Here is a 26,062-nt window from a genome sequence, read left to right as displayed (position 1 = left end):
GCGGCGGCGGCGGCAGCACTAGCGACCGCGGGCGGACGAGCGGGCGGGCAGGGCCGCCGGGCGCCGCGGACCGAACTGCACAGCTCAGCAAAAGCGCCCTCGCCCTCCGCGCGCCGCCTCCTGCGAGCCCAAACCCGGCAACATTTTTTAAAGCTCCAATCCATCCTTTGAAGAAAAGAAAAAAAAATAGCATTGGTCGGAGAGACGGGGATATATATATATATATATAATTTTTTTTTTTTTTGGCTCCTGCTAAAATTAGCCGGGCTCGCCGCGCGCCTGTGTGCGAGTGTGTGCGAGTGTGTGTGCGTGCGGGCGTGTGTGTGTGAATGTGATTACTCCAGGACTCCTCGGGCTCCGGAGACGCCATTTTCCCCCTTGATATCTCTCTCCATAAATCGGTTGCGCGGCGGAGGCGGCCGCGCCGGGCGGGAAGCGCGGGGCTGGCCGGGGCGCCCGCCGCTCGCCGCCGCCTCCGCGCGCCCGGGGGCCCCGGCGCCCCCCGAGCGAGGGCGGCCCGCCCGCGGCTCGCCGTTTGACAGATGCTCATCGCCATGGAGTTGCCGCAGCAGCACCTTTGGGGGCTCGGGCGAGCGACGGGAGCCGGGATCTGAGCGAGCGCCGGCGCCAGCGGAGCCGGAGCCGCCGGGACATGGGTGAGCACGCGCGGCGACCTTGGCCCGGGAGCACGGCGCCCAGCCTCCCGCGGCGCCGCGGGCCCCCGCACGCCCGGGGCCGGGGCGGTGTGAGTGCCCTGTGTGCAAAAGTTAACGTCGCCTCGCCGGGGCTTTGACTTTGCACCGGGCGGGAAGGGGAAGACGGGGCCGAGGGGGCGGGATGCCGGTCCCCGCCAGGCTGCGGAGGATGGGCGCGATTCCGGCCCGCCCGCGGGTGGGCAGCGATGCTGGCTCGTTTGGAGTGGCCCGTTGGTGGCAGCGATGGTGGAAGCGTCGGGCGGGAGGGCTGGGAGCTTATTGAGTTTCGCCTAATCTGATTCCCCCCCAACCCCCCCGCCTTTTGCACCCTCCCTCGGTCCAGCCGCCGGCTGCCGGGGCTGGCGGGTTTGGCGTTGGTGGAGTGGACTCGGGAGGGGGAGGGGGTAGGGAAAGGGGTGGGAAGGCAGCAGGACGTATATATATATATTATTTTGGGGGGTCTCTTTGTAACTTGCAGGTTAAGTGGAGCTAGAGAGCTACATTGTAACCTAGTTGGATTTTTTTGGGGGGGGGAATGTATGAGAATCTAACGTGTCGTTAATAGAAAGAAGAACAGGGAAGAAGTGGTCCAGCCGGCGAAGGTTGGTGTGTGCTTGTGTTGTGGCTCTGTGTTAGTCTTTCTCTTAAAATCTTAATCAATGGATCTGAGTCTTTCTCGTGCTCTCCGGTTTTGGGACTCTGAAAAGACAGGAATTCCCTTAAAAGCAGACGACTGCCTTTTTTGAAAGCACGCATTGTGTGTGTTTCTAGAGGAGCCCTGGGCTGGAGAATTAACGGCAGGCTTCCCCGTTCGGTGGTTTCCAGTGGGAAATCACTCCGGAAAGGGAGCCCTTCAGTATCGATTTATTGTTTTTGTCTTTCAAACCATTATCTCCTTGGCTAAAATACTGTCTGAGAAGTTCCACAGAGACAGAGTCAGGTAAACTGGACTGGGCAGATCTTTAGCAAGATGGTGATAACGGTGATGCTGTTTTGGGTGTCTGTTTGTGATGGAAGCATTGCTGGGTAATAGCAATTTCTGATCGGTAGAGCATGCTGGTTCTAAAAAAATAAGTGACTTGCCTAAATGCTGTCTTCCAGTCCCCCTCCCCTACACGCTGCAAACACCCCTCCTCCCATGACCCACAGGCTTACAACAATTCTGAAATCGGATCCTACTGGAAATATTTTCTTTGGAGATCGGAAAGTTGTGCAATTGGAAGTGGAAGATGAGGCTAGAGGTACCGGGGGTGCGGGGAGGGGGGTTCTTATTGCCCCCTGATGCTGCATTTATTCTTTATGTGTGTCTGTGTGGGTTCTGAGGGTGTGTATATCCATCTAAAAGGACTGTTGAGGGAAGGATTTCCGATTCGTTTCCGCTTCAAATAAACTGTCCTGATAATCTCATGGTTGGCGTCTAATGCTAAAAGGCCAATTTGTGTGTCTCTTTATCGCCTCAGAAACTCTTCCAAAAGGGCCGTTTAATTCTAGAAATCTGTAACAGCTACTTTTCCTTCCAAGCCCCCACCCCCTCCCCTCCACTCTCCACACCTTTTTTCCCTAAAGTTTGGTTGGAGTCTGTGGTCTTTAAGGAAATCTAATGCTACTCCTTTTCCTCTTACATTATTTTTTGTTCTCTTCCTTTTCATTCCTTTGCTCTTTATCCTGTATTTCTTTTTTTCCCTGTAGATTTGTACAAAAAAAAAACTAGTTTCATAAAGTAGCTGTACTAAAACTATCTTGCTGTTGGGGACCCACCTCCTACCCTCCTTTAGTTCACACAGGTAAATCTGATTCGCCCCATTCAAACTCATCTTCATTTGCGAAGCGTGTGTGCACACGCACGCGCGTGTGCATGTGCGTGTGTGTGCGCGCGCGCGCGCGCGTGTGTGTGTGTGTGTGTGTGTGTGTCTTGGGAGGTGGGGACAGGAGTGGAGTAGAGAAGAGGAACGTGGAGAGGAAGGGTGGTGTTCTGTGCAGGCCACATCTGCAACACTGGGGCCAGACCTGCACGGTCTGGGAGTTTCCTTTGCTCACCCCAGTTAGCTGTCTGGCTGGGATGGGGAGGCGGGGCCAAACTGGCCAGGGGCGTGTAAGGGAGGAGAAAGTTTGTAGCACTTTAATATGTAGCCAGTTTACAGTCCCTGGTCACTCCCTCCCCTTTCTCCTCCTTTCTGTGGCTTCCACCATCCAGAGACTCCTGGAGGGAAGCTTCATCTCCCGCCCTGACGCAGGAGTCCAAGGTTTCACAGCGAAGTTGAAGATGTTGTGTTTTCCTCTGTACTTGATGAAATTGTCTGCTACCAGAGAAGGGCGTTAGGACAGATCAGAAGAGTAAGGTCGAACATAAGAGTATGGGCAAACTTCAGGGAAGGTAGCCTGAGAAGATAGGGAGACCAGGTACTCTGAAAGGGCTGCTTTGCACCTTATGCCCCCTCCCCCGGTAAGACAAAAAAATCAAAGTCTTGGGCAGTTGAGTTGGTGCAAAAGCTGGGCTGTGGGCACTGCTAGCCATTCTAGTAACCTGAGCTGGGCTGGGGGGAGGAGGTGGTGAGGGAATGCAATCGGGAGCCAGAGGAGGGAAACGGACTTGTCTCTCGGAGCAGGGAAAATAGACGTGTCACTGGAATAAACAAACTGGAGGTGGGGGAGGGGATGACTTGTAGTGAACATAAGGGGGAGTGGCTGAGAGGGTAGGAAGGGGCCACTTCTGGCTTGGGAGAAAATATCAACTGCCTTATATGTTCATAAATGGGCTAGGCAAGTGAAGGGGTGTAATCCGATCTTTTGTATGTTAACATCACAATGTTACATAGGAAGGCACTGCTGGCAGGCCCAGTTTTGGACTTCACACAGGGGAATCCTAGGGGTATCCCTGAGTGAACCTCTTCGGTGATAGGAGGGCTTCTGGTCATGTACTTGCATTATTCACAGCAAGCTACTTTGTAAATCACAAAGTGAAACACAAATTTACTTTGTAAATCGCCTGACCTAAATGAGGGTTTCGAGAAAGAGAAAACAGTGCTTGGAATATTTGTGGAATTTAGTTGAAAACTATAGGTGGAGAGAGGCAGGAGGCAGGAGTTTGCTGAAGAAGAAATAAATAGGTAGGCATTTCCCCTGGATTCCTGATTCCGTTTCTGCTGTTATCTTGACTTTTAATTCCATTAGGGGCTGAATCGATACTTCACTGGCACAAAAATATACCTCTAGGAGAGTTCTTTCAAGCCGGTCATTATGTTGAGTTGTACTTCAGTCTCTGCTCCAAAGCTTCTCTATAATATGCAAAAAGAGGAAGATGAGAGTGGCTAGATGCATGGGACGTCCTTTCTGGATTCTTGCAGAGACACTGAAACTTGGCTGGGCCTCAGCCTCCCAGAATGCCAGTTTTTCCCTTGGAGACTTGAAGTTTTAATTGAAACCAGAAAGCTATTGAAGGCAGACCCAGCCAATGAAACCTTGTTTTCTCTGCTGCTCAGGAATGGGAAATAAATAATTTTTTGCTGATGGCATTTCAAGTTGCTTCAGTTCTGCTCCTGCCAGAAGAATGGGGTAAATTATTATTAACACATAGGCATTGTCAGGAGTTGCAGGGCCTTAAAAAATGGGATGATGTTATTGATGTTATTGAGTTTACTCAGTGCCCCACTGTGTGGGAGAGGTCTATGGGGTCCGGGTGGGGGGGGTAGCTACTCTTGTCTGGGAGCGGGACAGCCCTTCCCTGAAAAAAGGAAGCCTCATAGAGTCCTTGCCACACATCACTGTGCTTGGTTCTTTGGTTCCTGTGTTGAAGGGAACAAAGCCATCCAACTTTGCGCCCATTCTGCGGTCTGTTATAAAACCTGGGGAGCTTCTTAAAAATAGTTTAAGCCAGGGTTGAGTGAGGAACACCACCATCCTACATATTGCCATGGGTTTGAGCTTCTTTTAGAGCTATTTCTAAAGGCCTCCCTGGTGTTTCACAAACTCTTCATCAAACTGCAGACACTTTGGGTGGCCTAACACTTGATAAATGCAGAAAAGAAAACACCAAGGTGTCCAGAGTGCACTACTTCATGAATACGGGGGGTAGATGCCACCCTACGGTCTTGTTTCACTCTGGGTTTTCATTTCCATTTTCACTTAGCCCTCAACTAGATTCTGATGGCCACTTAGACATACCAAGTTGGGGCAAGATGAAGTTTGGGGGGAACCGGTAACCTCAGATGACCGAGTGCAAGTTAATGGGCCCTTAGAGTTCTTATCTGGAATTTTCAAAGGTCTTTCAAAGTTTCAAGTCAGAGCAGCGTCCCTTTCAGAGTTGGTTTTCTTATATCCTTAGAGGTTGCCCTCCAAGGTTGAGGGAGCATGTTTTTAAGCGGCCTTTGGCTTAGAAACCCACAGTTGACTTCCTGTCCAGTTCAGAGAAATGATGCCAGGGTCAAACGGAGAGCGAGAGCAGCTCTGAGGTCCACAGGACACCTTTTGAGGAAGCAGGTAGCCCTTCCTAGGAACTGATGATGGATTGTGATCCGCAGACGCTTGAGAAATAATTGTAGGCAAAGCCAGCTGAGCGGACCCCAGGTAGGCTGAGGCTTCCACCTTTCCAAGTGCCGGGAGGGATACTGATGAATGGGGAGCAGGTAAGAACTTCAGAACTGTGAGCTTAAGAGAGATGTTTCCCTGACCCAACTTCTGCCATCAAAAGCGCTCCCTTTCATATGCATGGCTCTTTGTTCTTTTCAAGACATCTTCCTGTCAGATTTGCCCCCTTGATTCTCCTAAGGAGGGAGAAGCAGTGTATCCCCATTCAGAAGAGGAGGGACTGACACACTGACTTGCTGAAATGACGCAAGGTGGTGGCCCACCTGGGACCTGAAGGCTGTGTTAAAGTACGAACAGCATCACACCTGAAGTGACAAGATCTGCTCTGGATCCTGCCCTCACTACCTCCCGCCTAAAGGACCCCTGGCAGGTTATTTAACCTCTTTGAGCCTCAGTAACCTAATCAGGAAAATAGGGATAAAGATGCTTACCCTGCCTACTTCACAGGGGTTGGGAGGATTAAATAATACCAGCTAATTTCTGTAATTGAGCTCTGAGAAGATTTCCAGGCTGCCTCCTGGAAACTGGTGCCTGGAATTATTATCTTGAAATCAGTGGAATTATTAGATGCCTTGTATATGCCATGTGTATCTAAGGCTCAAAGTCTCAGGTAATATCCAGTTTGGGCTCACAGATGTATCGGGGCTCAGGAAAGGCTCTTCGCGAGGAATGAGAAGAACAAAAGGAGATGCACAGAGTGGGGGCAAGCGGGAGAGAGAATGAGGGGCAGGTGCTCCATAGGGAGCCCCAGTGGCTGAGCAGTGACATTCAGGACAGAATGGTTAGCCTCTCTTAAGAGAAGAACTCCTAGCAGGATTGCTTCTGTCCCGGCAAACCTAGTGCATTGTCTAGACTGAGGAAAGTTCTCCACAGTCCATTTGCTCCTGGCCTCCCCTGGATTGCTCCTCTTTCTCTTTCCCGTGATTCCTGGCTCGCCCTGTCCAGCGACCTGTGTGCAGCACGCACCTGGCTGCATTCTCCAGTGAGCCCCGTTTTACGCAATGCTTGCTGATCTCTGCTCCCATCAGACTGGCTTCCTCGCTCACCTTGGGCCCTCTGGACGTGTGTCTGCCTCTGCACCTGGGCTCACTCTGTGTGCTGCCTCCTCTCTGGAGGGTGTCCCGATGGGTCCCTTTTAGCCCAAGCATTTACCTCTTAGGACATCAGAACCAGCTCTCAGCTCTGCACCGTGGTCTCCAGAGCACTTCGGGTCTCAAGCACTTGCCTGGCAACCGGCTCACGTGGCTTTGCTGTTTGTTGTCACTACTGCCCTGGGCCGTGAGTCCTTAAAGAAAGGGACCAGGTTGGCCCCACAAAGCCCTGCCACTCCTTACAAGTGATTTCTGTGGCGTGAATGAATCACAGAATTTATGCAGAGATAGAATATTAAAAGTAAATGTTGTTTAAGGTGGACCGGAACTCTGCACCGTGAAGCAAAATAGTGTGCGCCTCTTAAAGAGAGTGAATAAGAAAAAAAAAAAGAGTGAATAAGAACCACTTATGTTAATGGCTTTTTATACTTTTGGCTATCTTTCAGGGGCAATCACCCACTCTGTCTCCCCCTCCAAGCCTAAGAGGTAATGATGTTTTACCCCATGTACATCCTAACGGGCACTGATTCACTCATTCATTCAATCATCAACTATTTATGAAGTGCCTACTAGAGCCTGATCTCCACACTAGCACACCCAGCTCTTGACTTTCTCTGAAAATTCCAGTTGCATTTTTTTTTTTTTTTTTTTGTCTACCACACTCATTTTGGCACTTAACCATGCAATCTTCTTTGTTGCTTTAGTCCAAGTGCTTCTCCACTTCTCAGTGACTGAGTGAGCCTGGCCGCAGTGGAAAGGAAGCTGGAGCAGAGAAATGCACTCGGCAGGGACAGGTCCTGGGCAAGGCTCCTGAGAGGCAGGCTGCAGGCTGGGCTGGCCACCCATTAGCCTATGATGGAGGACGGGCTGAGCTGCCTTTCTAAGTCCCTAGCGTGAGGCATCCTGAAGTGAAAGAGTTTGATTGCTATGGAGTAAGGACACCGTTCTGAAATTCTGTGATTGTGTAGCTAAAAATGTCCTGGGAATTTTGAAGCTTTTTTTTTTTTTTTCCCTAAAGCTCAGAGCTCCGCAGACCCATTTAGTGACACCCCAACAACCATCCAAACCAGTCCCACTGAGGAGTTGTGCACTTTGCTAAGTGTTTGCTGTGATGGATAAGTTCTAGAAATGGAAATAGGGTCAGCAGAAGCTCCCCTGTTAGAACCAGAGAGCCAGACTTGGGGGACGGGCATGGGGATCGGGAGAGGAGGAGACAGATGGTGGGCTGAGTGCGAAGAAATACCATTAAGAATACGACAGAGAATAGTGTGGAAGGAAGAAAAGGAAGGATTCTCTACATCTTTTTTGAATACTGGCCCCCTTTGCTGAGCTAACTGCATTGGGACAAGGGAGGTAGTACAGACGGCTCGGAAAATCTGGAGTATATTCCGTATCTGGGCTTTGCGGCTGCCTCCTGCGCCAAGTAGGCATCTGGAATCTCTATTTCCACGGACCTCCTGGATCTGGGGGGCTGGGCGTTATTGTTTCGTGTGGATTCCATGGGGCATGAAGGCTGAGGCCGTGCCCGTGCTCCTGGCGTGTCTTCTCCATCCCCACAGCAGAGTTTGCCCTGCTCTGGCATGTGTTCAGTAACAGCCAGTGAGTGGGTTTCTGTGCATTCTGAGGTCAAAGGTGGTGATCCCCAGTTTGTCCAAAGCGAGGAGCCTCTGTGATTTGGGTTGGGGTGGGATCAGGAATGTCGGGCTTTGATCTGAGGCCCTGTGACCTGGTCCCTTTCTTTAAGGACTCATGGTCCTGGGCGGTAGTGACAACAAAGTTCAGCAGGAATTCTTGCTCACTGAGGAGGACATGGTTGGATATTTAGGAAGAGGGAGGTTCTGCAAGCTACCAAGATGTGGCAGTTACGTTTACACAAAGACTTATTTGGGATAGGGGAGAAGAAAAGCAAGCAACACTATTAGCCTAACTTGGTGAAAAGCAATTTCTTCACTGTTCCTTCTATCTGCCAAAGATTTGCAGTTCGGTCAGTGGAAAGAAGCTGCTTGAGTTTGAACTTGGGGCTGGAGAGATGGGGAGACTGGAGATGCTGAATTTGATAGATCCAACACAAGTGGCCTGATGAGAACGTTGGGGCACCATTGTTGTGCTTGTAGCAGAATAATGAAATCTGGGTGGCACGCCCTTGCAGTTGGTGGCTCTGCCTGTGACGGATTGTTATTTGAGCAATGAGAGCTTTGATTTTTTTTTTTTAAGTATGGATTAATAATGTTGGCTAAAAAGAATGATTTGTTGTGAGAGCCCTGTGGGCCTTCTTTCTGCTCATTACTTTGTACTCAAGAGCTTGCTTACAGTGAGTTTTTTGATCCACGAAAACTTATTAAAATCTCAACATTGCTACTCTGCAAGCCATTGTTCCTGACACTTTAGGTGGAAAAGGTCTGGTAGGAGATAGGACTTTTGCCCTTGGAGAGTGGACAGTATATCTGTAGAGAGACACGCATAGCTCCAATGGAAGGCTTCAGTCTGCAGCCAAAGTGGGAGCATGATCTCATGGAATTGTGCTATTTGTGTGATCAGGAGCAGTCAGGGAAGGCTTCGAGGAGGACGTGGTGTTGGGTTTGACAATAGAATTGGAACAGGGGGAGGTTCTTGGTGGGTAGAATAGCTTTGGTACAGGAGCAGAGGTGGGCCAAAGTTCACATGTGAATTTGGCATTGCCACAAGCAAGTGAATGCTACTCATGAACAAGCAGGGCAGCCGGCAGGAGCAGACAGCCCCAATGACGAAGGTCCAGCTGGCTGAGATCGAGGGGCAGATCACCCATGGGAGTCTTCTTGCTGGTGTGAGGTCTTCTCAGGGGGAAGAACCAAGCCCAGGGCCCTCTAAGTTGAACCCAGTCTAGCTGTCCAGAGTTTTCATTCAAACTCATCAACTTTTCAGCCCTCTGATTCAACAGACTTTGTTAGCTCATTGCTATTTAAACATGAGCATGACCAGACCCTGATAGGTTCTGGGGAGATGCCAAGAGATGGAGAGGACACTGTCTCTGCCCTCAGTCTGGTAGAAGACTTTGTAAGAACTTATGAAAACCAGCAGAGGAGTAGCAGAGGACAGTGGCCTAGGCCTAACTGAACTGCAGTGGGAGCACTGGGAAGGCCAGAACGTCAGGGGCTGGACAGATCCCAGAGACCTTCAGGGAGTAGGTGGTGCCTGCACTGAGTCCTGAACACTGGGACATTCTTGCATAAGTTCAGAGCCACAGCAGAGAAGATACTCAACTTGGTAATGTAGGGGCAGAAAGAAGACCACTTCCCAGAGACCGGGGTTCTCTGGAATGTCAGGGGACAAAACCAATGAAATAGGGCCCTGCGAGAAGGCGGCCAAGGCTGCATGTTGAGATGGGAGCCATGACCAGTTTTCAGAATGCAAGGGGAGTAGATGTGAGGAGCAGAAGGATGTGCCATTCAGGGAACGTTCACACATACCACACAAGAGAGGACCCCAACATCTGACTGTCCCGTCCACCACTGAGCCTTGTCAGCCACCAACTCTTCAGTCTGGGGTTCAAAAGAGGCATCTTTAGAATAAACAATAAACTACATACAAGCATTCAGAATGGAGATCAGCCACTCTGGGGAACAAAAATGCTCTGCTACTGGTATTCATCAACAGGGGCTTAATGTATAATTGGAGAAAGACATATACAAGTTTTCATAAAAATGCAGTATTTAAATGGCAGTTCAAGATTGCTGAAGGAGAAATCTAAAGTCAGTGGAAAGTAAATGACATTTGGAGTCAAAGAGCACTATATCAGTGATTTAAATTAGTTTCTCAACTTCGGTTTTCTTATCTTTAAAATGCGCACATCTCAGGGTTAAATCCAAGAAAAAACCTAAAGCACCCATTATATACTAGATGCATGTTAAAACTTAAGATCATTTTCTTTGCCAGGTGTCACTCTCTATTCTGCTTGGACAGGAACTTTATGACCACAGTTAACTTCTTACAGGTCTACTATATTTCAGCTCCTTGGGTGCTATTCTGCATGTTACTTACTGTTGTCCTTGGACAGTTCTGTGAAAAGACGAAGAGGCGGGTGAGAGAGCTGATGCCCAGGATTTGAAACGACGTGGTGAGTCAGATGGCGAAGACTGGTCTTGGAGCTCACATCTGCAGAAGTAGCCAGGGCTGCGCGGTTAAAAGGTGGCATCGCTTTGTATTTTAGAGACGTTATCACGTAAAAGTAAGACCACAGGCTTTGGAATCGTATAAACTCTGAATCTGATTGTGGATCTGGTAGAAATAGTGTGGGCCCTTGAGCAGGTTATTAACCTCTCTGGACTATTATTTCCACATCTGTGAAATGAGGACAGGTCTTCCGTATAGCAGGGCTGCTGTTTCAATTAAACTCATAATGCCTTTTGTGCTCATTGGTTGCGTTTTAAGCCCTCACTCAGGGCGAGTGCGTGCTTTCCTTGACTACGTGGAGGAGCACAGGCAACAGGTGATAGGCCAGAGGTAGAGCTTGCCCTACGAACTTGGGGATTGGCCCAGCCAGAGCTTTAAAGATCTTTCCCCAGGGGGCCCCAAGGCTCATGCTGTTGTATTATGTTATTGGTTCCCAGAGGAGGCACTGTTTTTGAAGCTAGAGCTGGAACTGTTGGTTAATGCATAATGTGCAGCTTCAGGCCTCAGAAGTTTGATTCTGCTTCTCACCCTATTGTGGAGATCCCTGAACACTGGGGCTGATCCTTCGTTTTGTATTAGGCTCGGCCAGATGGAGCCGTAGACCCAGCACGATCTATAAGGAGGTGGAAGGTACCAGTCCAGCCTTTGGAGGACTCTGGTTGTCAAGTTGAGGAGATAAGGCTTAGCACCTGAGAATGCCAGAGCTGGAGGGGGTCGCAGAGTTTACCTTATGTCACTCCTTCATTCTACAAATGAGGTTGGGGAGACCCAGGGAGAAAAAGGAACGTTCCCAAGGCCACTAACTCCAGTTGGCAGAGCAGGGAATTGAGCCTGTAATTTGTACTAAACTCGGTCATTTTCCTCTATAAGACAAACCGGGAAGAAGAAAAAAGCAATACTCAAACAACATCAAACGCTCAAGTTAGCAGGTACAAATTAAACTATTTGTATGTGCTTCCCATTGTATAGGGAGATTGGGGAGGTTGGCCCCCAACCCCTGTGCCTCAGGCTTTCCCCGGGATCTGTGAAGAGAGGCAGCAATTAGCCAAACACTAGCTTAGATGACACAGACTAGGGAGGAAATCAAATTTACCCAAATTTTGAGCATCCACCAAGGTGATCCCAGCATGTTCTTTCATAAATATCTTATTTAATCTTCAATTACTTCTCAAAACAACCCTTGAGGTAGGTTTATAACCCAATTTCCAAATGAGACTTGAACAGTGTAAACATATTTTCTAGAAACAGTTACTAAGTAGGAAAGAGAGGCGAAGTAATCTAAACCTGGGACATCAGATCAGTGCTACTTCCATTCTTCTTTTCAAGGGGAAACATGGCTTGGACACTGTCTGTCGGATCCTTACTGTGTGTGCGCTCCTTGTGCTCTGAAGTGTGTCAGAGATCCATGGGAAACCCAGCCCCTACCCTTGTGGAGTTCCTGGTCTGGTGGGAGAGATAAATAAGTAAATGGAACATTGTAATACAGTTTGCCAAATGCTTTGATAGCAGAATGCCTAGGGAAGTGAGAGCAAGACCATCTGTGAGTGTGTGTGTGTGTGTGTGTATGTATGTGCACGTGTGTGCATATGTACACACAAGGGAAAAGGAATGGAAAAGGAAGATCTAGCCGGCCTTCATGAGGGATGTGAAACTTGACCCAAATCCTGAAGGATGACTTAGAGGTGACAATGTAGAGAAAGGAGAAAGAGCAGCTGGAGGAATTAGTAGGGAATCCCACGAAGCGATGCAAATCAAGGGCCTTGTAGCTCAGCAAACACTGTTGGGGAATGTGGGGGGTGGGGTGCAGCACTCAGGGAACACTGCTTGGAGGAGGTGATCTGTGATCAGGAAGGTACCACCCAGGTACATGGTAGAAAAAAGCCACTGAGTCTGACCTTCATTCTTTGCTGTGGGCCACGGTGTGTTTGTAGGGTTAGAGAGCCATGGTGCAGAGCCACCTTTGCCCTCACTGACTGAGAGCTGGGTAAAGGTTGGGTCACTTGATCAATTTATCAGTGTTTATGGAGCATTTACTCTGGGTGTTTCTGCAGCGGGAAGGATTTCAGGGACACATCACTGAGAGTCATGGGCACCTGAGTCAAATGGCTTTTGGTGGCCTCTGACACGGTCTCTCATTCAGCATTTACTCAGCGAATAATTTGGAGTGTTGCTCCATGGATCAGGGAGTGGGCTAGACTCCGGGGATTCCATGGTGAGCCAAACAGACATAGTTTTTGCCCTCAGGGACTTACCATCTAGTGCGGGAGGAGTAACAGCACACCGCTGTTACTGTTCTCCAGAATCCGAGAGGGTGGGATCACTGATAACAGCAACAGCCCTAGACAAGAAGGATTTGACCTCCTTCTAGATGGACGGAACGTAGAGTCAAAAGCAGCCCGGTGCTTTCTCTGTAGGGGTGCAGAGTTACAACCAAGAGTGGTACGCGTGTTTATAAAATACAATAAATGTCAGTGAAGAAAAGCTCTATGCTGTAAAGGCACAAAATAGGGAGTCCTGATCTGACCGTGAAGCTCAGGGAAGTGCCATTTGACCTGGGCCTGAGTAATGAAGACAGGGAAGGCTCAGGCCAAGTCCATCAAATGGGAAAGGCCACTCCTGACTCCCCACCTAAATACCTTAGGTGACATAAAGAAAGATGAACACTCATCCACCCCCCCAAACCAAAGTCAGACTATCAATCTCCTGAAAGTATCTGAGAAGGGATGCTTATAACTTAAGGCCACTGAGCCTAGGTGGAACTACATTAGCTTCCCCAGCTGTCACGAGGTAGGATTACACTCCATCCCTTTGCACCTTTTGCCTTCCAAGATCGGAAACTCCTAATTTCTGTCAACTAGAAAAACTGGCAGTCGTCGGGTCTCCTGCATGGGCAACTTTAATAAGACAACTGGAGATGGTTTCTTCCTTCCTACCGGCGTTATACATAATCTCAAAAGTCTACAGCTTTCAGGAAACAAATGGAAAAGACAGAAGGAGGGAGGTTTGGGAGGAGTGGAAGCAGGGCATTGACTTCTGAGCAGAGACGGCTCCTGAAGTCCAGCTCTGAGGGAGACATAAAGAGCCCTTGTCACAGTGCCTGTTGGGCATTTCAGCTCTTCAGAGTGTCAAAGAATCTGGCAGAAGAAGCCCTCAGAGGCCAGCAAAACAGTCGCAGGTAGATGTCTACTGTCAGTGGCGTCCTCAGTAAATGCTTAAAACGCCCTGTTCTCCAGATTTGTTTTTCAGCTGCTATTTGTGGAGTTTGCTGATTCCTGTGGTGTAAACGCTCCTGCCGTAGCCAATTTTCAAGCAACCAGCCTGACCCCATTGCATGTGGGATTGGGAAGAGAGACCCAGGAGAGGCCCTCTAGCCCCTCGAGGCTCGCTCTAGCACACCACTGTTACCGTTCTCCAGAATCCGAGAGGGTGGGATCACTGACAACAGCAACAGCCCTAGACAAGAAGGATTTGACCTCCTTCTAGATGGACGGAACGTAGAGTCCAAAGCAGCCCGGTGCTTTCTCTGTAGGTCCAGATTGCTCTGTAGGATGCTCTCCTCGTTGAGAGCATGAGGAAAGAGGAAGAAGCAACATGAGGCCTTTGAAGGGAAAACACTCAAGTAAGGTAAAAGGAGCAGTATCATGAAAATTAGTTACTACAACTGCAGAATAAGAATTTTAGGAAGCTGCCAGACAGCTGCAACAGGAAGAAGCGCGACCCCGGTGGGCAAGGATTACCAGTAACGGGGAGGGAGGGGTCAGGGTGAAAAGGCATCAGAGTCAGCTGGAAGGAGGATGGATGAGGTAGAGAAAGAAGGCCAGGGTATGAGCTGTGTAATAGCAGAGTGAAACGTCCCTGGAAAATAGAAGTACACTGCTATTATGGAAGGTAGTTCAGGGCTTGCTCTCCCACAGTGCAAAATCAAGAAATGAAAACAGCGAGAGAGAAAATGAGGGCAGCGGAGGACAGAAATGGGAGCTCTAAAGTGAGGATTACGGGGAAACACTGAGAAAGAAGCCTGAACCATTGAATAGAAGAAATACCTAAAGGAATGATCAAAGAGGATGTTCCCAAACTAGGAAGAACCTGCCTCTGTAAATCCAAAAGGCTCATCGTGTTGTGGGAAAAATAAAAGGAAAGAGATCCACGCTGTACTCATTTTGTCATTAATAAAATTCTAACATGATGGAAGGAAAATCTTCGACTATAACAGCATAAAAGAAGTTGCCTACAAAGGAAACAGACCAGGCTGGCCTCCCTCCATTTTCTCCTCCGTGACTTCAAATGTTAGAAGACAGTCTTCGGAGTTTTGAGGGGGAGAGGTCCCGGCCTGAGGATTATGCTTTTACAGGTAAAGATGGGAGAAGTGCCTTATGGGGATTTGCAGAGCAGAGAGCCGACTGAGGTGGGGCTGTAGGGGAAGAGTTCTGGGGGAGTGGGGAAGGTCAGGAATAAGGCAGAGGACTGTTCCCATATTTGTGATGGTTTGCCTTTAAGACTGTATGGGGTGCAAGTGTTATTTTTATTTTTATAAGGAGCATGTGGTTCTATTAAAAAAAAAAAAAAGATAAAAGCCATAACCTAATAAGGTAGATCAGGAAGACATTAATTGCATCTTGTTAATGAGACATCCAGGCTGAGAGAGTGCTTCTGAAGGCTCCTGCTTGACAGGATTAGGTCCAGAATCCACATGTTTTGACTTCTGTTAAATATGCCACGGGCTTTGCCAGTTCCACCATATTGTCTCTTGGGAAGCTTACAGTCCAGCTGACGGATGGCCTGCATGTGGGTGGTGCCCTGGGAGCAGAGCAGATGGGAGAGGTGGGTGATGGTGGGAAGCCATGTTGGTTTGTTCATTTCTTAATTTGGTCAGCCAGCATTTCTTGAGTGTCCAGTATGTGTTGGGCACTGTGCTAGGCATGGGGATTTCAGGCATGAATCAAATGCCACCTATGTGTATTCTTCTGAGACTCAGAGTACTGCTGGTGAGGGAGAAAGACTAAACGCAGAGTTCTCCTTGGTCAAGGCCGGAGGTAGGGATAAGCACATGCATTACGCCAAGCCTAAGCCCATCAGAATCATCTGGAGGGCTTGGGAAAAGCCAGAAGGCGGGACCCTACGCCTGGAGCTCTGATTCAGTAGGTGGAGCCCAAGAATTTGCACTTCTGCCACCAAACTCTGGGATTAGTTAAAAGAGTTCCCCGAGGCTTCCGGCTTAGGAAAAATTCATCCATCTTGCACATTTGGAGGGTAGAGAGGATGTATTCCTTGGGACTCATTTAGGTTCTGAGACACATCTAGCCAAGCAGGATTCCCCTGGTCCCTCAGAGAAATAATTCTGAAGGTCCACACTATCTAATTTGGACTGCCCCCATAGGTCTGTGGCTGTGCAGGGTAAAGTTAGAGTCTTGATTCTGGAAGAGCCCTCGCTCCATTCATTGCTAAGTATGGAGTAAGGGACTCCAAGTGGCCTGTGTAACAGTCACTGTGAATGGCAGAGCCAGGAGTAGAGGGCAAGTTCCCAGATGCCTCCCCCCCGCCGCACTGTGTTCCTTTCCAACATCACCACCCTGCTTCTCACCCCTCTGTTTCCCTTAGACCTGCTGGGCAGTTATTTCCTTAGCAAGTTTGATTACTCCTATCCCCTGCCACCAGGTCCTGCAGGCAGCCACTGAAGGGTTAACTTTAGTTGGACCCAGAGCCCTGAGCCAAGTACAGTGTGTCCATTGTGCGCCCGCCCCCTCCGCCCCCTCCGCCCCCCCCGCCCCCTCCGCCCCCTCAGGAGGAGTCGCTGACTGCTGGAATGTGACAAGGCAGAAGGTTTTCACCTTGCGTCGTTGACTTTCTTCCTCTGTGAGTGTGCGAGCGGGTGCATGTGCTCACGCTCACGTGTTGGCAGGGGTGCACCACAACACAACTCTCAGTTGTCTCCCTGACTCAACAGAAAAGTGAACTGTGAATTTGGGTTGACCGGTATGTGCTGGGAGAAGGCAAAGGGAGAACAACAGCTTTGTGTGCTGGTGAAGTAAACAGACAGGTTAGGTTTCTTTGCTCTTCCCGTTTGAAGGCTTCTTTTTATTTTTTTAAGGTGAGGGGTGCATGTGGACATGGGGGGCTGGATAATAATCCTTAGCATGGACCTTGGATTTTGCAGAGGGCGCTTGGGCGGGCAGAGAGCTGTAGTTGGAGTCCTTAGAACCACAGGACTTGGAATAACTGTCAGGGGGCTAATTCATATTCATTCAGAAAGAACTTGAAGTCCTTCAAGTGCCCAATCCTGCACTGGGTGCTGAAGCGAATGTAAGAGCTGTGCAACCACAGTCGGTCTCAGCCTGAGCCTGAATTGCAATCGAGGAAGGAAAATAAGATTTGTGTACTCAAAACAGCAAGAAGACAATGCCAGACTAGTATTTAGTGGCAAGCTGTGCAGCCGGGTGCAGTGTAAGTGAGGCCAGGGAGCGAATGCTGTGGTCCAGAGTTTATAAAATGTTGCTATGGAGAAGTGAAGGCTTAGGCATGACCTTGAAATATGGGAAGGCTTGGGTCTGTTTGTTTGTTCCTTTGTGCAACAAACATTTGGTGAGGACCAACTTATGCCAGTTGTTGCATGGGTTGGTGGAAGGAGATATAGAAAAGATTCTATAAAAATACCAAGGTGGAAAAATTCTGTGTGTGTAATGCCACTGTGGAGACTGGTTTGATTTGAACAGGGAATGTGAGTTCCAATGAGCCCTAGGACTGGCTTCTTCAAGTGAGACCAGTGTGCAAAGTCTGGAAGTGATGTGTTCCTGAACACTGGGATGATTTGAAACTGCATTACTGTTTGATTTCTGGTATTTATCCTGTCATACTCAGACTGGTCTGGTTCAGGTCCCCATGCAGCAAGAATTGAATTTCAGCTGAGCCTCCTCATGGTCCCCCTGCCTCTACTATCAGGTTCTATTAATCCATCCTTTACACTCCATGCTGGAATTATCTTATCTTCCTAAAGCACAGCTTTGATAGTGCCCCTTCCCTACATCCCTTAAATGGCTTCCCATTACCTGTAAGATAAAATCCAGCTCATTAGCATTGCATGCAAGGGTGTTCGTGATCTGGCTGTAACCTCTTATCTCCAGCTTTACCTTTCACCAGTCCCAGTTTCGTACGGCATCTCCTGGCTGAACATCAACATTCCCTTTCCTGAGCATGACCCTGCAAGTTCCTGCCCCAGGCCTCGCCTCCTGCTGTCCCTTGTGTCTTCCTTCTTCCCACTCTACCTGTTGAAGCTCCTGAAGGTCAAAGCCATTTTGTGCTCTCCTTGAAACCTTTCTGTGTGCTTTCCCATCGATTTATCTCTACTTTGCCCAAGGGGGAAACGTTTTCTCTTTCCTTTTGTTTCTCCTTTACTACAGGACATGTAATATCTGCTCTGTTTCAGTTATTTTCCAGATCTCTCTTCAAGAACATGAGCTCCCTAAGGAAAGAGATTGTATTTCCATTATCTCAGGGTCTTGACTGGAGGAGCACTGAAAAACAGATTGTTGGATTTTCACTTTTTTTGGACCTCTTATGACTTGAGCTTTAAAGTGTTGGAGCATGGTCTTCTACAAATTAGTTAATGATTTATACCATCAAACCTAAGGAACTCTTACAAGGGAATCTTTTTTTAATGGGAGATACTGTCTTAATAATATGCCCATTTCACACTGCTATCCCTTCCTCTAAAGTTAGATTTCATCATCTTCTGTTTCATCACAGAACCTGCAAAAGACATTCAAAGTTCCAAATGGATTTAGTTTAGGAACTTTTAGTGGAGAACTTGCTTCACTTTTTCCCTGACACAAGGATAACTTCACAGGCTGTGCCAGGGAATTAAAATGTAACACTGAAGATTCCTGCCAGAGGAAGTAAACCACCAGACACGGCCGCGAAAACATGGCTTGCAGTTTGGATGGATTTGGGGTACAAGCTGAGAAAGACCCGTTGGACAATTGCTGCTTGACGAACAGGAACACTTTCTAAGGCATCCGGATGTCTCCTCCAACAGCTAGTATGGTCCTCAGTGCCAAAATGAATGTTGACTTGCATACAACTTTTTAAAAATTATATAAAGTTTTGGGGAGGTAGGCATATCAGTCTAGATGAGACAAATGATCTTCAAAGTAAAAGTCATCGGGTCTCACTGCCTCCCCTGCCCCTAAGTGGGGACTTGGTCCATTTGGAGCCTGGGGCACAGGTGGCTGTTCAGTCTTTGTGTGACAGATTCCGGGAAGATGCTCTTCCTCTCACTCGGACAGCCTGTTCTCTTCTAGAAATGCTGCTTTCGTCGGGTTTTCCCCTAAGAGGATGCAGTTGTAAATGTGTCTTTCTGTAGGGCCGAGCAGTTTCCAGCAGCCGAGTACGCACCTGGGCGCCTGTGGGGAGCAGGTTCGTGTTGAAACCCTGGCTGTCTTGCTGGCTAGCTTCCTTACAGGATGTCAGCTGAAAATGCCCTAATTCCAGAGGGAGAAAATACGTGCCCGGTCTCCAGGCTTCGTTTTTGGCTGTTCTGAATGTGTCTTTACAATTGTTGTTGGGCATTTTCTGGTGGGCACATGTGCTGGTTAGTACCTTAACGTTGCCGGGCTCCGAGGTAGAAACCGAAGGTGTGGGGTGATGTCTTCTGCTGGGAAGCCTCGGAGTTTTGAGCCATTTAAGAAGGCTCGAGTGTGATCTTACCTGCAGCCTAAGGGTAGAAGGAGACAAAGCCTTGGAGTTTTGAGCCATTTAAGAAGGCTCGAGTGTGATCTTACCTGCAGCCTAAGGGTAGAAGGAGACAAAGCCTCGGAGTTTTGTGCGGCCTCAGGGCTCTCAATTTCCTCTTGGGAATGAGCATTGGGCTTCCTTTGGGGCTTTGAAAACGATGAGTCTGAAACTGGGAATAATGGGACATGGGGTGAGGAAGGGTGAGGGATAGTTCAGCTGATCTTCTCATGGTCTGAAGAGGACCTGACTGATGTTTCTGGTTTCCTCTGGGAGGAAGGCAGCATCAGATTCCTGGGGGGGTGGGGAGAGGGGGGGAGGGGCAGCGGGGAGAGCCATCCCTGACATTTCCAAAGGCCTGTGAAATGCTCCCTCTCTCCCTCTCTTTCTCTTTTTTGTTGTCGTGTAGACAGAATGCTGCTTCGTTTAAGGACCAGAAAGGGAATTCAAACTGTCTTGGATGGCTATTTTTATCTAAATAATTGATCATGATGAAGTATCTTTTGTGTGGACAGAAACATTTTTAGCGATTGTTTTGCATTAATCACAGCATTTGAGGTGCTTTTCCACTGAACTCTTCATGTTTTCCTCTTTCAAGCCTGCATCTAAGCTTTGCATCTGTTTTAAGAAATAAAGATCATTTTGTGTAATTGAAATAATTTAGCATGAAAAATGATAAAGAAAGAATGGTCAGGAGGTTAGGTGCGTGTCCTTCCACCAGGATGACAGAGGGTTTCACCCTGACCGCTCGGGGGGCGGGCGGGGGGGTGGTGTTGTGTTCAGTTTGCAAAGTGTTCTTCACGTGTGAGGGGGAAGTGGTGCAAGAAGCCAGCCCAGTGCCATTCCCACAGACCTGCCTCAACACTTCAGACTTCCCTTTCGTCATGGTTGGTTTTGATGGTGACTCAGCTCTCGCTGTGGTTTCAGTATAAAAACCTTCCAGCTTGGTATTGGGCTGGAGGACTGGCTTCTCTTCTCTTTATTCTTGGGCCCATAGCCATAAAAATTAACAATTCAACGAAGGGGTGTGTGTGTGTGTGTGTGTGTGTGTGTGTGTGTGTGTGTGTGTTTCCCTCACTGCCAATAGAATCCAATTTGGGGATATGCATGTTCTGTTTGATTTTTTTCCCATCACTTTTTTTTTTTTCTGATGGCCGTAGATTAGAGGGAAGGGGCTTCTAGAACTTACGTTGAGTTCCTTTTGAGGTCATTTTCCTTCCTGCCACGACTAATTAATGTCTCTGCTTCTCAGTTGCAGATCTGACCTCTTCTGAACACGTGGCCGTGTCTCCATCCCTGGGACTCTGAACCCAGCAGCTGGACCACTTTGTCCTTGGGATTTTGGACGACCTCTCTTCTCACCTTTCCCTTTTCCCCTCTTCCATCCCACCTCCTGAGAACTCCTGAAGACTGTAGGATTGTCATGGAGTCCAGGGAGATCTTAAGCAGCTCCCGGCAAAGGGGGGACGAGTCGGAATTCCTGCCTGTCTCCTCGGCCAAGCCCCCAACTGCTCCTGGCTGTGCAGGAGAACCTCTGCTCTCTGCTCCGGGAACTGGGAAGGGGATCCCAGTGGGCGGAGAACGCATGGAGCCAGAGGAGGAGGATGAACTGGGCTCAGGGCGGGATGTGGATTCCAACTCAAACGCAGACAGCGAGAAATGGGTTGCAGGAGATGGCCTGGAAGAACAGGAATTTTCTATCAAGGAGGCAAACTTCACAGAGGGGAGTCTGAAGCTGAAGATTCAGACCACCAAGCGGGCTAAGAAACCCCCAAAGAATCTGGAGAACTATATATGCCCACCTGAGATCAAGATCACCATAAAGCAATCTGGCGACCAGAAGGTGTCCCGTGCTGGGAAAAATAGCAAAGCCACGAAGGAGGAGGAAAGAAGCCACTCCAAAAAGAAGGTAGGGAGCCCTGTTTTGTAGGCTTTTTGTTTATTCATTTTTGCCATTCTCCCTCCAGCTGTTAAAGGTCTGTGTGCTTATTACTTATTTATTTTGGAATTATCAATCTCTTTGATGGAATACTTAGTGCCGTCCGGGAGAAATACCTCTGATATCTTGGTATGGTGTCTAATTTATTATTACATCTTCTACCCCCATGAAAATCAATAGCCTCTAGAATTATAATTCTGGAGCATTCCTATTTATTGTGTAGCCGCCAATTGACTGGGTCGGACCTGGCTAACCTGTGACAAGATATTTGCATCTTTTCGTAGAGTTAAGCGTGGGATGTGAAAAATTTTTGCTCAGTCATAACAGTCAAGAACCTATATAACCTCCTTTTGGTTTCAGTTACTGCTGTAAGTCTTTCTAAAATAGGCAAGTCACTCACTGGACTGAGGAAGCCATCTTCATAGGATTTAGGCTGCTAGAAGGCAAAAAGATCATTGCTCTGAAAACCAGTGGTGAGCCCTGGAGCTCAAGCTAGAGAAAGAAAAAGGGGCCAGTGACTGACCCTAATCTTTGTTTAACACAGTGTAGATTTTTTTAAGACTGGGCATTGAATGTACTCGGTTGTCATTTTCCTCCTAAAAGTCAAATAGGCAACAAGCAGCTCTATAGGTGGTGTCATTTGGTTGGGATTGAATGGGTCCAGGTTTCATCGTATTTGTATCACATTGTATTTCTATCACAGTGACCTCCCTTCTTGGGAGGGGTATGGCACTCAGCCGTGATAGCAGGGGATGGCCCTAGTCTGGGAAGTGTTTGTCCCTAAAACTCTCTGAGGCTGGTGAGTGCCTCTGAAAGGGGCCCTGTTGTTTTCAGAGGTTTTGGGTTCAGGGTGGTAAGAGTTCATCAGCGTCTTTGTAACTTTCCCCCACATCTGATTTATTTGGGCTCTGGATATGATGGATTAGCTAAAAATAGCACATATGAATGACCCTCTCTCCTTTATGACTCAGAGATAATCCGTAACATTTATGTTTCTAGTGGTTTTTGAGCTTCTCAGTAGTCGCTCTCAATAGAACTCCTAGGAATCATGTCCTTTCTTTGGTGTGGGGCTTGTGTCCTTCCTCATGTTAAGTGTTTTGGCTGATATGTTGCATTTAAAATCCAAAGGCTTGGATAAGAAGAGATTTCCTAGGGTGACCAGTGCCTTTCAGTTTGTTCAGACTATCCCAGTTTTAAAACCCAAAGTCCTACATCCAGGAACCCCTTCAGTCTTGGGCAAGCCAGGACAGTCTTTCGTCTTATTTTGACATTTGGAACACGCAGTCATTTTTAGAAGTTGGCTTGTTTTTACAGAACGTAGAGGTAGTGCTTTCCCTCCCCTGTCCTCATGACAAGTTGTGGTGGTTTCTGGGGTCTCTGTCATAAAACCAAAGATTCTCTAGATGTTTGTGGAACCTTCTGAAATTCTTGAAAGAGAATGCAACAGTTCAAATTGGGCTCCACTTAGAAAGTGAGGCTTTGCTTTGGAGTCGGGTCTCTTCAGCTTTGAAAATGAGTATCTTTGTCACTGGCCACTGAGATGGCCGGTTCTTTGTGTATTGTTGGATTTTTGTGTGGGTGGGCAGTCTCGAAAACTGTGGTAACTGTTTTCCCTCCATCCCCCTCACTGCCAGGACTTGAGCAACAGCCCACGGTTTGGGCTGTGCAAACTCAAACTCATTACCCTAGAAAGAGCTTCGTTGTCCTGATCAGATAGCACCTTACCTACAGCCACAGGGCTGTTCCCAAAGATAGCCTTCTGCCTGTTTGAATGCCCCAGAGTAAAATTCTGGATTTTGTGACATGGGGATGATTTCGAAGCTGCAGTGTGCAATGGACCTCTATCCTCATATCTGAAATTCTCAGGCTTGTCGTCCTCACCCAAAAAGCCGGATGCCCTTTGTGTGCTTTACTGGAAAGAGGTGAAATCACTTCTTTGAATGTGTGACTTACCAAGTGTTTCTAAGTCTTAGGAATTGGAAAGGAGAGAAAGGAAGGGGAAGGACTGAAATTTAGCTCACAGTGCTACGTCATGCTGACCCTATAAAGGGAGGATCTATAAAAATTTTAAATTCCTAAGAGCTTGCTTCACGCTGTACGTCTCCATCCTTCCTACCTTTATTTATGCCTGGAGCTGTTACTTTCCAGAAATGAATGCATGAAATTATCAGTACTGAGTTTTAATCACTTGATAGATGATAGAAACATTCTCTGATCTCTGTTGGATTAGAGTGTTAACTTTATTACTCTGCAGAGTTCCTGTTGGTTTGAAAAGAGGGAGTTAGCCAAAGCTGAACTTGAGGTGAAGTAGGAACCTTGCTTACTGTTTCAGTGCTTGGAAGAATTCACTTATTCGTATGAACGTGAAATACGTGATCAGTAACTGGGGATGGGGGAAACGATGAGGATGGTATTTCGTAAGCAACAGATGAGTGTCTGACTCTAAAATCTAGTCTTCTGGATTTTTTTTTTTTTTAAGTAAACTCTGCCCCCAACGTGGGGCTCGAACTCATGGCCCTGAGATCAAGAGTCTCATGCTCTACTGACTGAGCCAGCCAGGTGCCCCCCCTCCTTTTTTTTTTAATAAGGCAAGCCACTCATTGAAGAAGTATGCATGGAGTGGCCCCTGGGACCCAGGTCCTACGTTGGGAGCGAGGAGGGAGGCTCTATTGAGCTGATCGTTGAGTTGGTCGAGATGCCCACTTGGGAGTCACGTGAATATTCGTGCCGACTTAGAGCAGGGGTCGGCAGACTCTAGTCCGTGGGCCAAATCTAGCTCTTGGCCTGTTTTTGTATAGCCCGCAAGCAAAGAATGGTTGGAAAAAAATCAAACAAAGAATAATATTTTGTAACATGTGAAAATTATATGAAATTCAAATTTCAGTGTCCATAAATACAGTTTTATTGGACCAGAGCCACATCCATTTGTTTACATTTTGTCTGTGACTGCTTTTGCACTAAAACGGCAGAGTGGAGTGGTTGTGACAGAAACTGTATGTCCCACAAGACTCAAACTATGTACTATCTGGCCTGTACCAAAAGGAAAAAAAAAAAAAAAATATATATATATATATATATATATATTTGTTGACCCTTGGTTTAGGGAAAGGACATAGAGTTTCAGGATAACAAGGATTTTGTTTGGTTTTGTTTTTAATGATTCCACCTCCAAACTTGGAGGCTGGGGGAAATTGGGTGCTACATCATTATGTGCTTTTTTTTTTTTTCAGACCCATTAATTTTGTTCAAGTCATTGTTTGACAGCCTTAGGCAAAGATAGCTCATATTGGATCCCAAATGATTTTCTTTTTCATTGGTTTTTGTAAAAAGCACACTCCTTAGGCTAATGATAGCATTCCTTACATATCACAGCTAGTGTTCTGCTAGGCTAACTGTATTTCTGTGTGTTCTGCTACTTTGGGGGGAAGATGTATGCGTGTGGCATCCTCAAGAGCTTTATTCCAAGTTTCAAACCTAACACCAATCCTCCAAACTGGAGAGAGCCATTGTAGCTGTCCAGGCAACATGGCCCCTTGAGTGGTAGGATGGTAGGAGGGGACCCATGAAGATACCTCTTCACTGGCTCAAGGATGCATGGACTCTTTCTAACCAGGGGTCAGGTCACCTCTCTTCCATATGAAATTAGGATGGCCACTGAAAATGGAAGTGGGTTTATGGTGAATGCATTTATGTGAGGTGTAAGAGCAACATTTGGTGAGAAGTGGAGGCCGAGAAGAGCATTCAGAACATATTCCAGGACCTCAGAATGGTCCTTTGGATGGACCTGCTTTGCAGATGGACTCACTAAAGGCAACTCCCTCCTTACATCGTTGCCTGTTAGGCTCAGCCAGGCAAGTGATGAAGTAACATAAGCTTCATGTACTTCCCTTCTAGGTCACTCAATCCAAACGATAGAAAACATGAGACTGAATCTCTAGAAGCAAGTATAGCATGTGAGCATAGAATGTTCCAACAGTGACAGGTTTTTGAAAGGCTCTCAGGTGGGCAGAGCTTAGCAGCTCTCCTCTTTCCTGAGGACTTCCCGTGGGAGTCAGGGACTCCCATCCAGGTTCAACAGCATGAGAGGAAGAGGGGACTCTTAGACCGGCTCCCTTCAGTGACCCAGGCTGGGAAATGTGGGTGGGAATCTGCACCAACTGGCTTGGTGGCTTTGCATCTGGAGTATAACCTTGTTGAAGCCCCGGTTTCTTTATCTGTCGAATAGAGAAGATAATTTCCACGTGATATAACTCATTGGAAGATTTTAGGAAAAATGGATAATCGACAGAGCACACATCATAATAAACAGTTTGGATCTATGGAGCTATGTGGCAGGCCCTCTGCTAGCTATTTTATATGGATTCATCTTCACTGTTAGTCCTTACAGCAGTCCTGCCAGGCAGATATTACCTACTTACGGATGAGGAAATTGAGGCTCATTTGCTTCAAAAAAGCAGGAACCCAAATGGGCAGGGTTGGTCTTTGAAGCCGGGTCTCTGTACACCAAACCTAAGGCTATATTCCAGTCCCAAAGTGACCACACTCTAAAAGACCTCTGGAAGGTAGGATATAAACACTGGGACATTTCTTGCACATCTTCCATATAAGTTAGGGTGACAGGATCATCATCTGGTATATTGTCCTTAATTCCAAGTGTTCCAGGATGTTGGAGAGAAAATTCAAAGCCGCATGAGTTAAAGTTTTGTTTTTTTTTTTCCTTTGTTCTGCTTTTGACCAAAATACAACTTCTTTGGATTTAGTTTTCCCTTTTCCCAGCTTCATCAGGAGAACCTATTTCCTCCAACAGCAAGGACTTTAACCTTGTATCCACCAGTGGCCTGCTGTGGTCCTAGAAACATGCTCGGGATCTGTTCTTGGCA

At 47.6% G+C, this 26,062-nt stretch overlaps 1 protein-coding gene across 5 annotated transcripts in view; it reads left to right on the top strand.

Moving 5' to 3' along the window:
• Positions 1 to 535: 535 nt before the first annotated feature.
• The window catches only part of SETBP1 (SET binding protein 1), a 362,001-nt gene continuing 336,474 nt past the window's right edge, over positions 536 to 26,062 (top strand). For 2 of the 5 annotated variants that reach the window (XM_073898266.1, XM_073898265.1), the window contains exons 1-2: positions 540 to 656; positions 20,496 to 21,152. In XM_073898266.1, coding sequence (XP_073754367.1) covers positions 20,667 to 21,152 — 486 coding nt within the window. In that variant the 5' untranslated portion in view covers positions 540 to 656; positions 20,496 to 20,666. Of the gene's footprint in view, positions 657 to 1,181; positions 1,298 to 1,856; positions 1,937 to 20,495; positions 21,153 to 26,062 lie in introns of those variants that run through there. The other 3 variants (XM_073898264.1, XM_073898262.1, XM_073898263.1) reach the window with 3 other exon arrangements.

This window comes from Callorhinus ursinus, unplaced genomic scaffold (assembly GCF_003265705.2).
Source record: "Callorhinus ursinus isolate GAN/ISIS: 27379988/994484 unplaced genomic scaffold, GSC_fseal_2.0 scaffold11, whole genome shotgun sequence".
NCBI lineage: Eukaryota > Metazoa > Chordata > Mammalia > Carnivora > Otariidae > Callorhinus > Callorhinus ursinus.
Note: the sequence above shows the minus strand (reverse complement) of the source record. Positions and strands in the feature narration are given on the sequence as shown.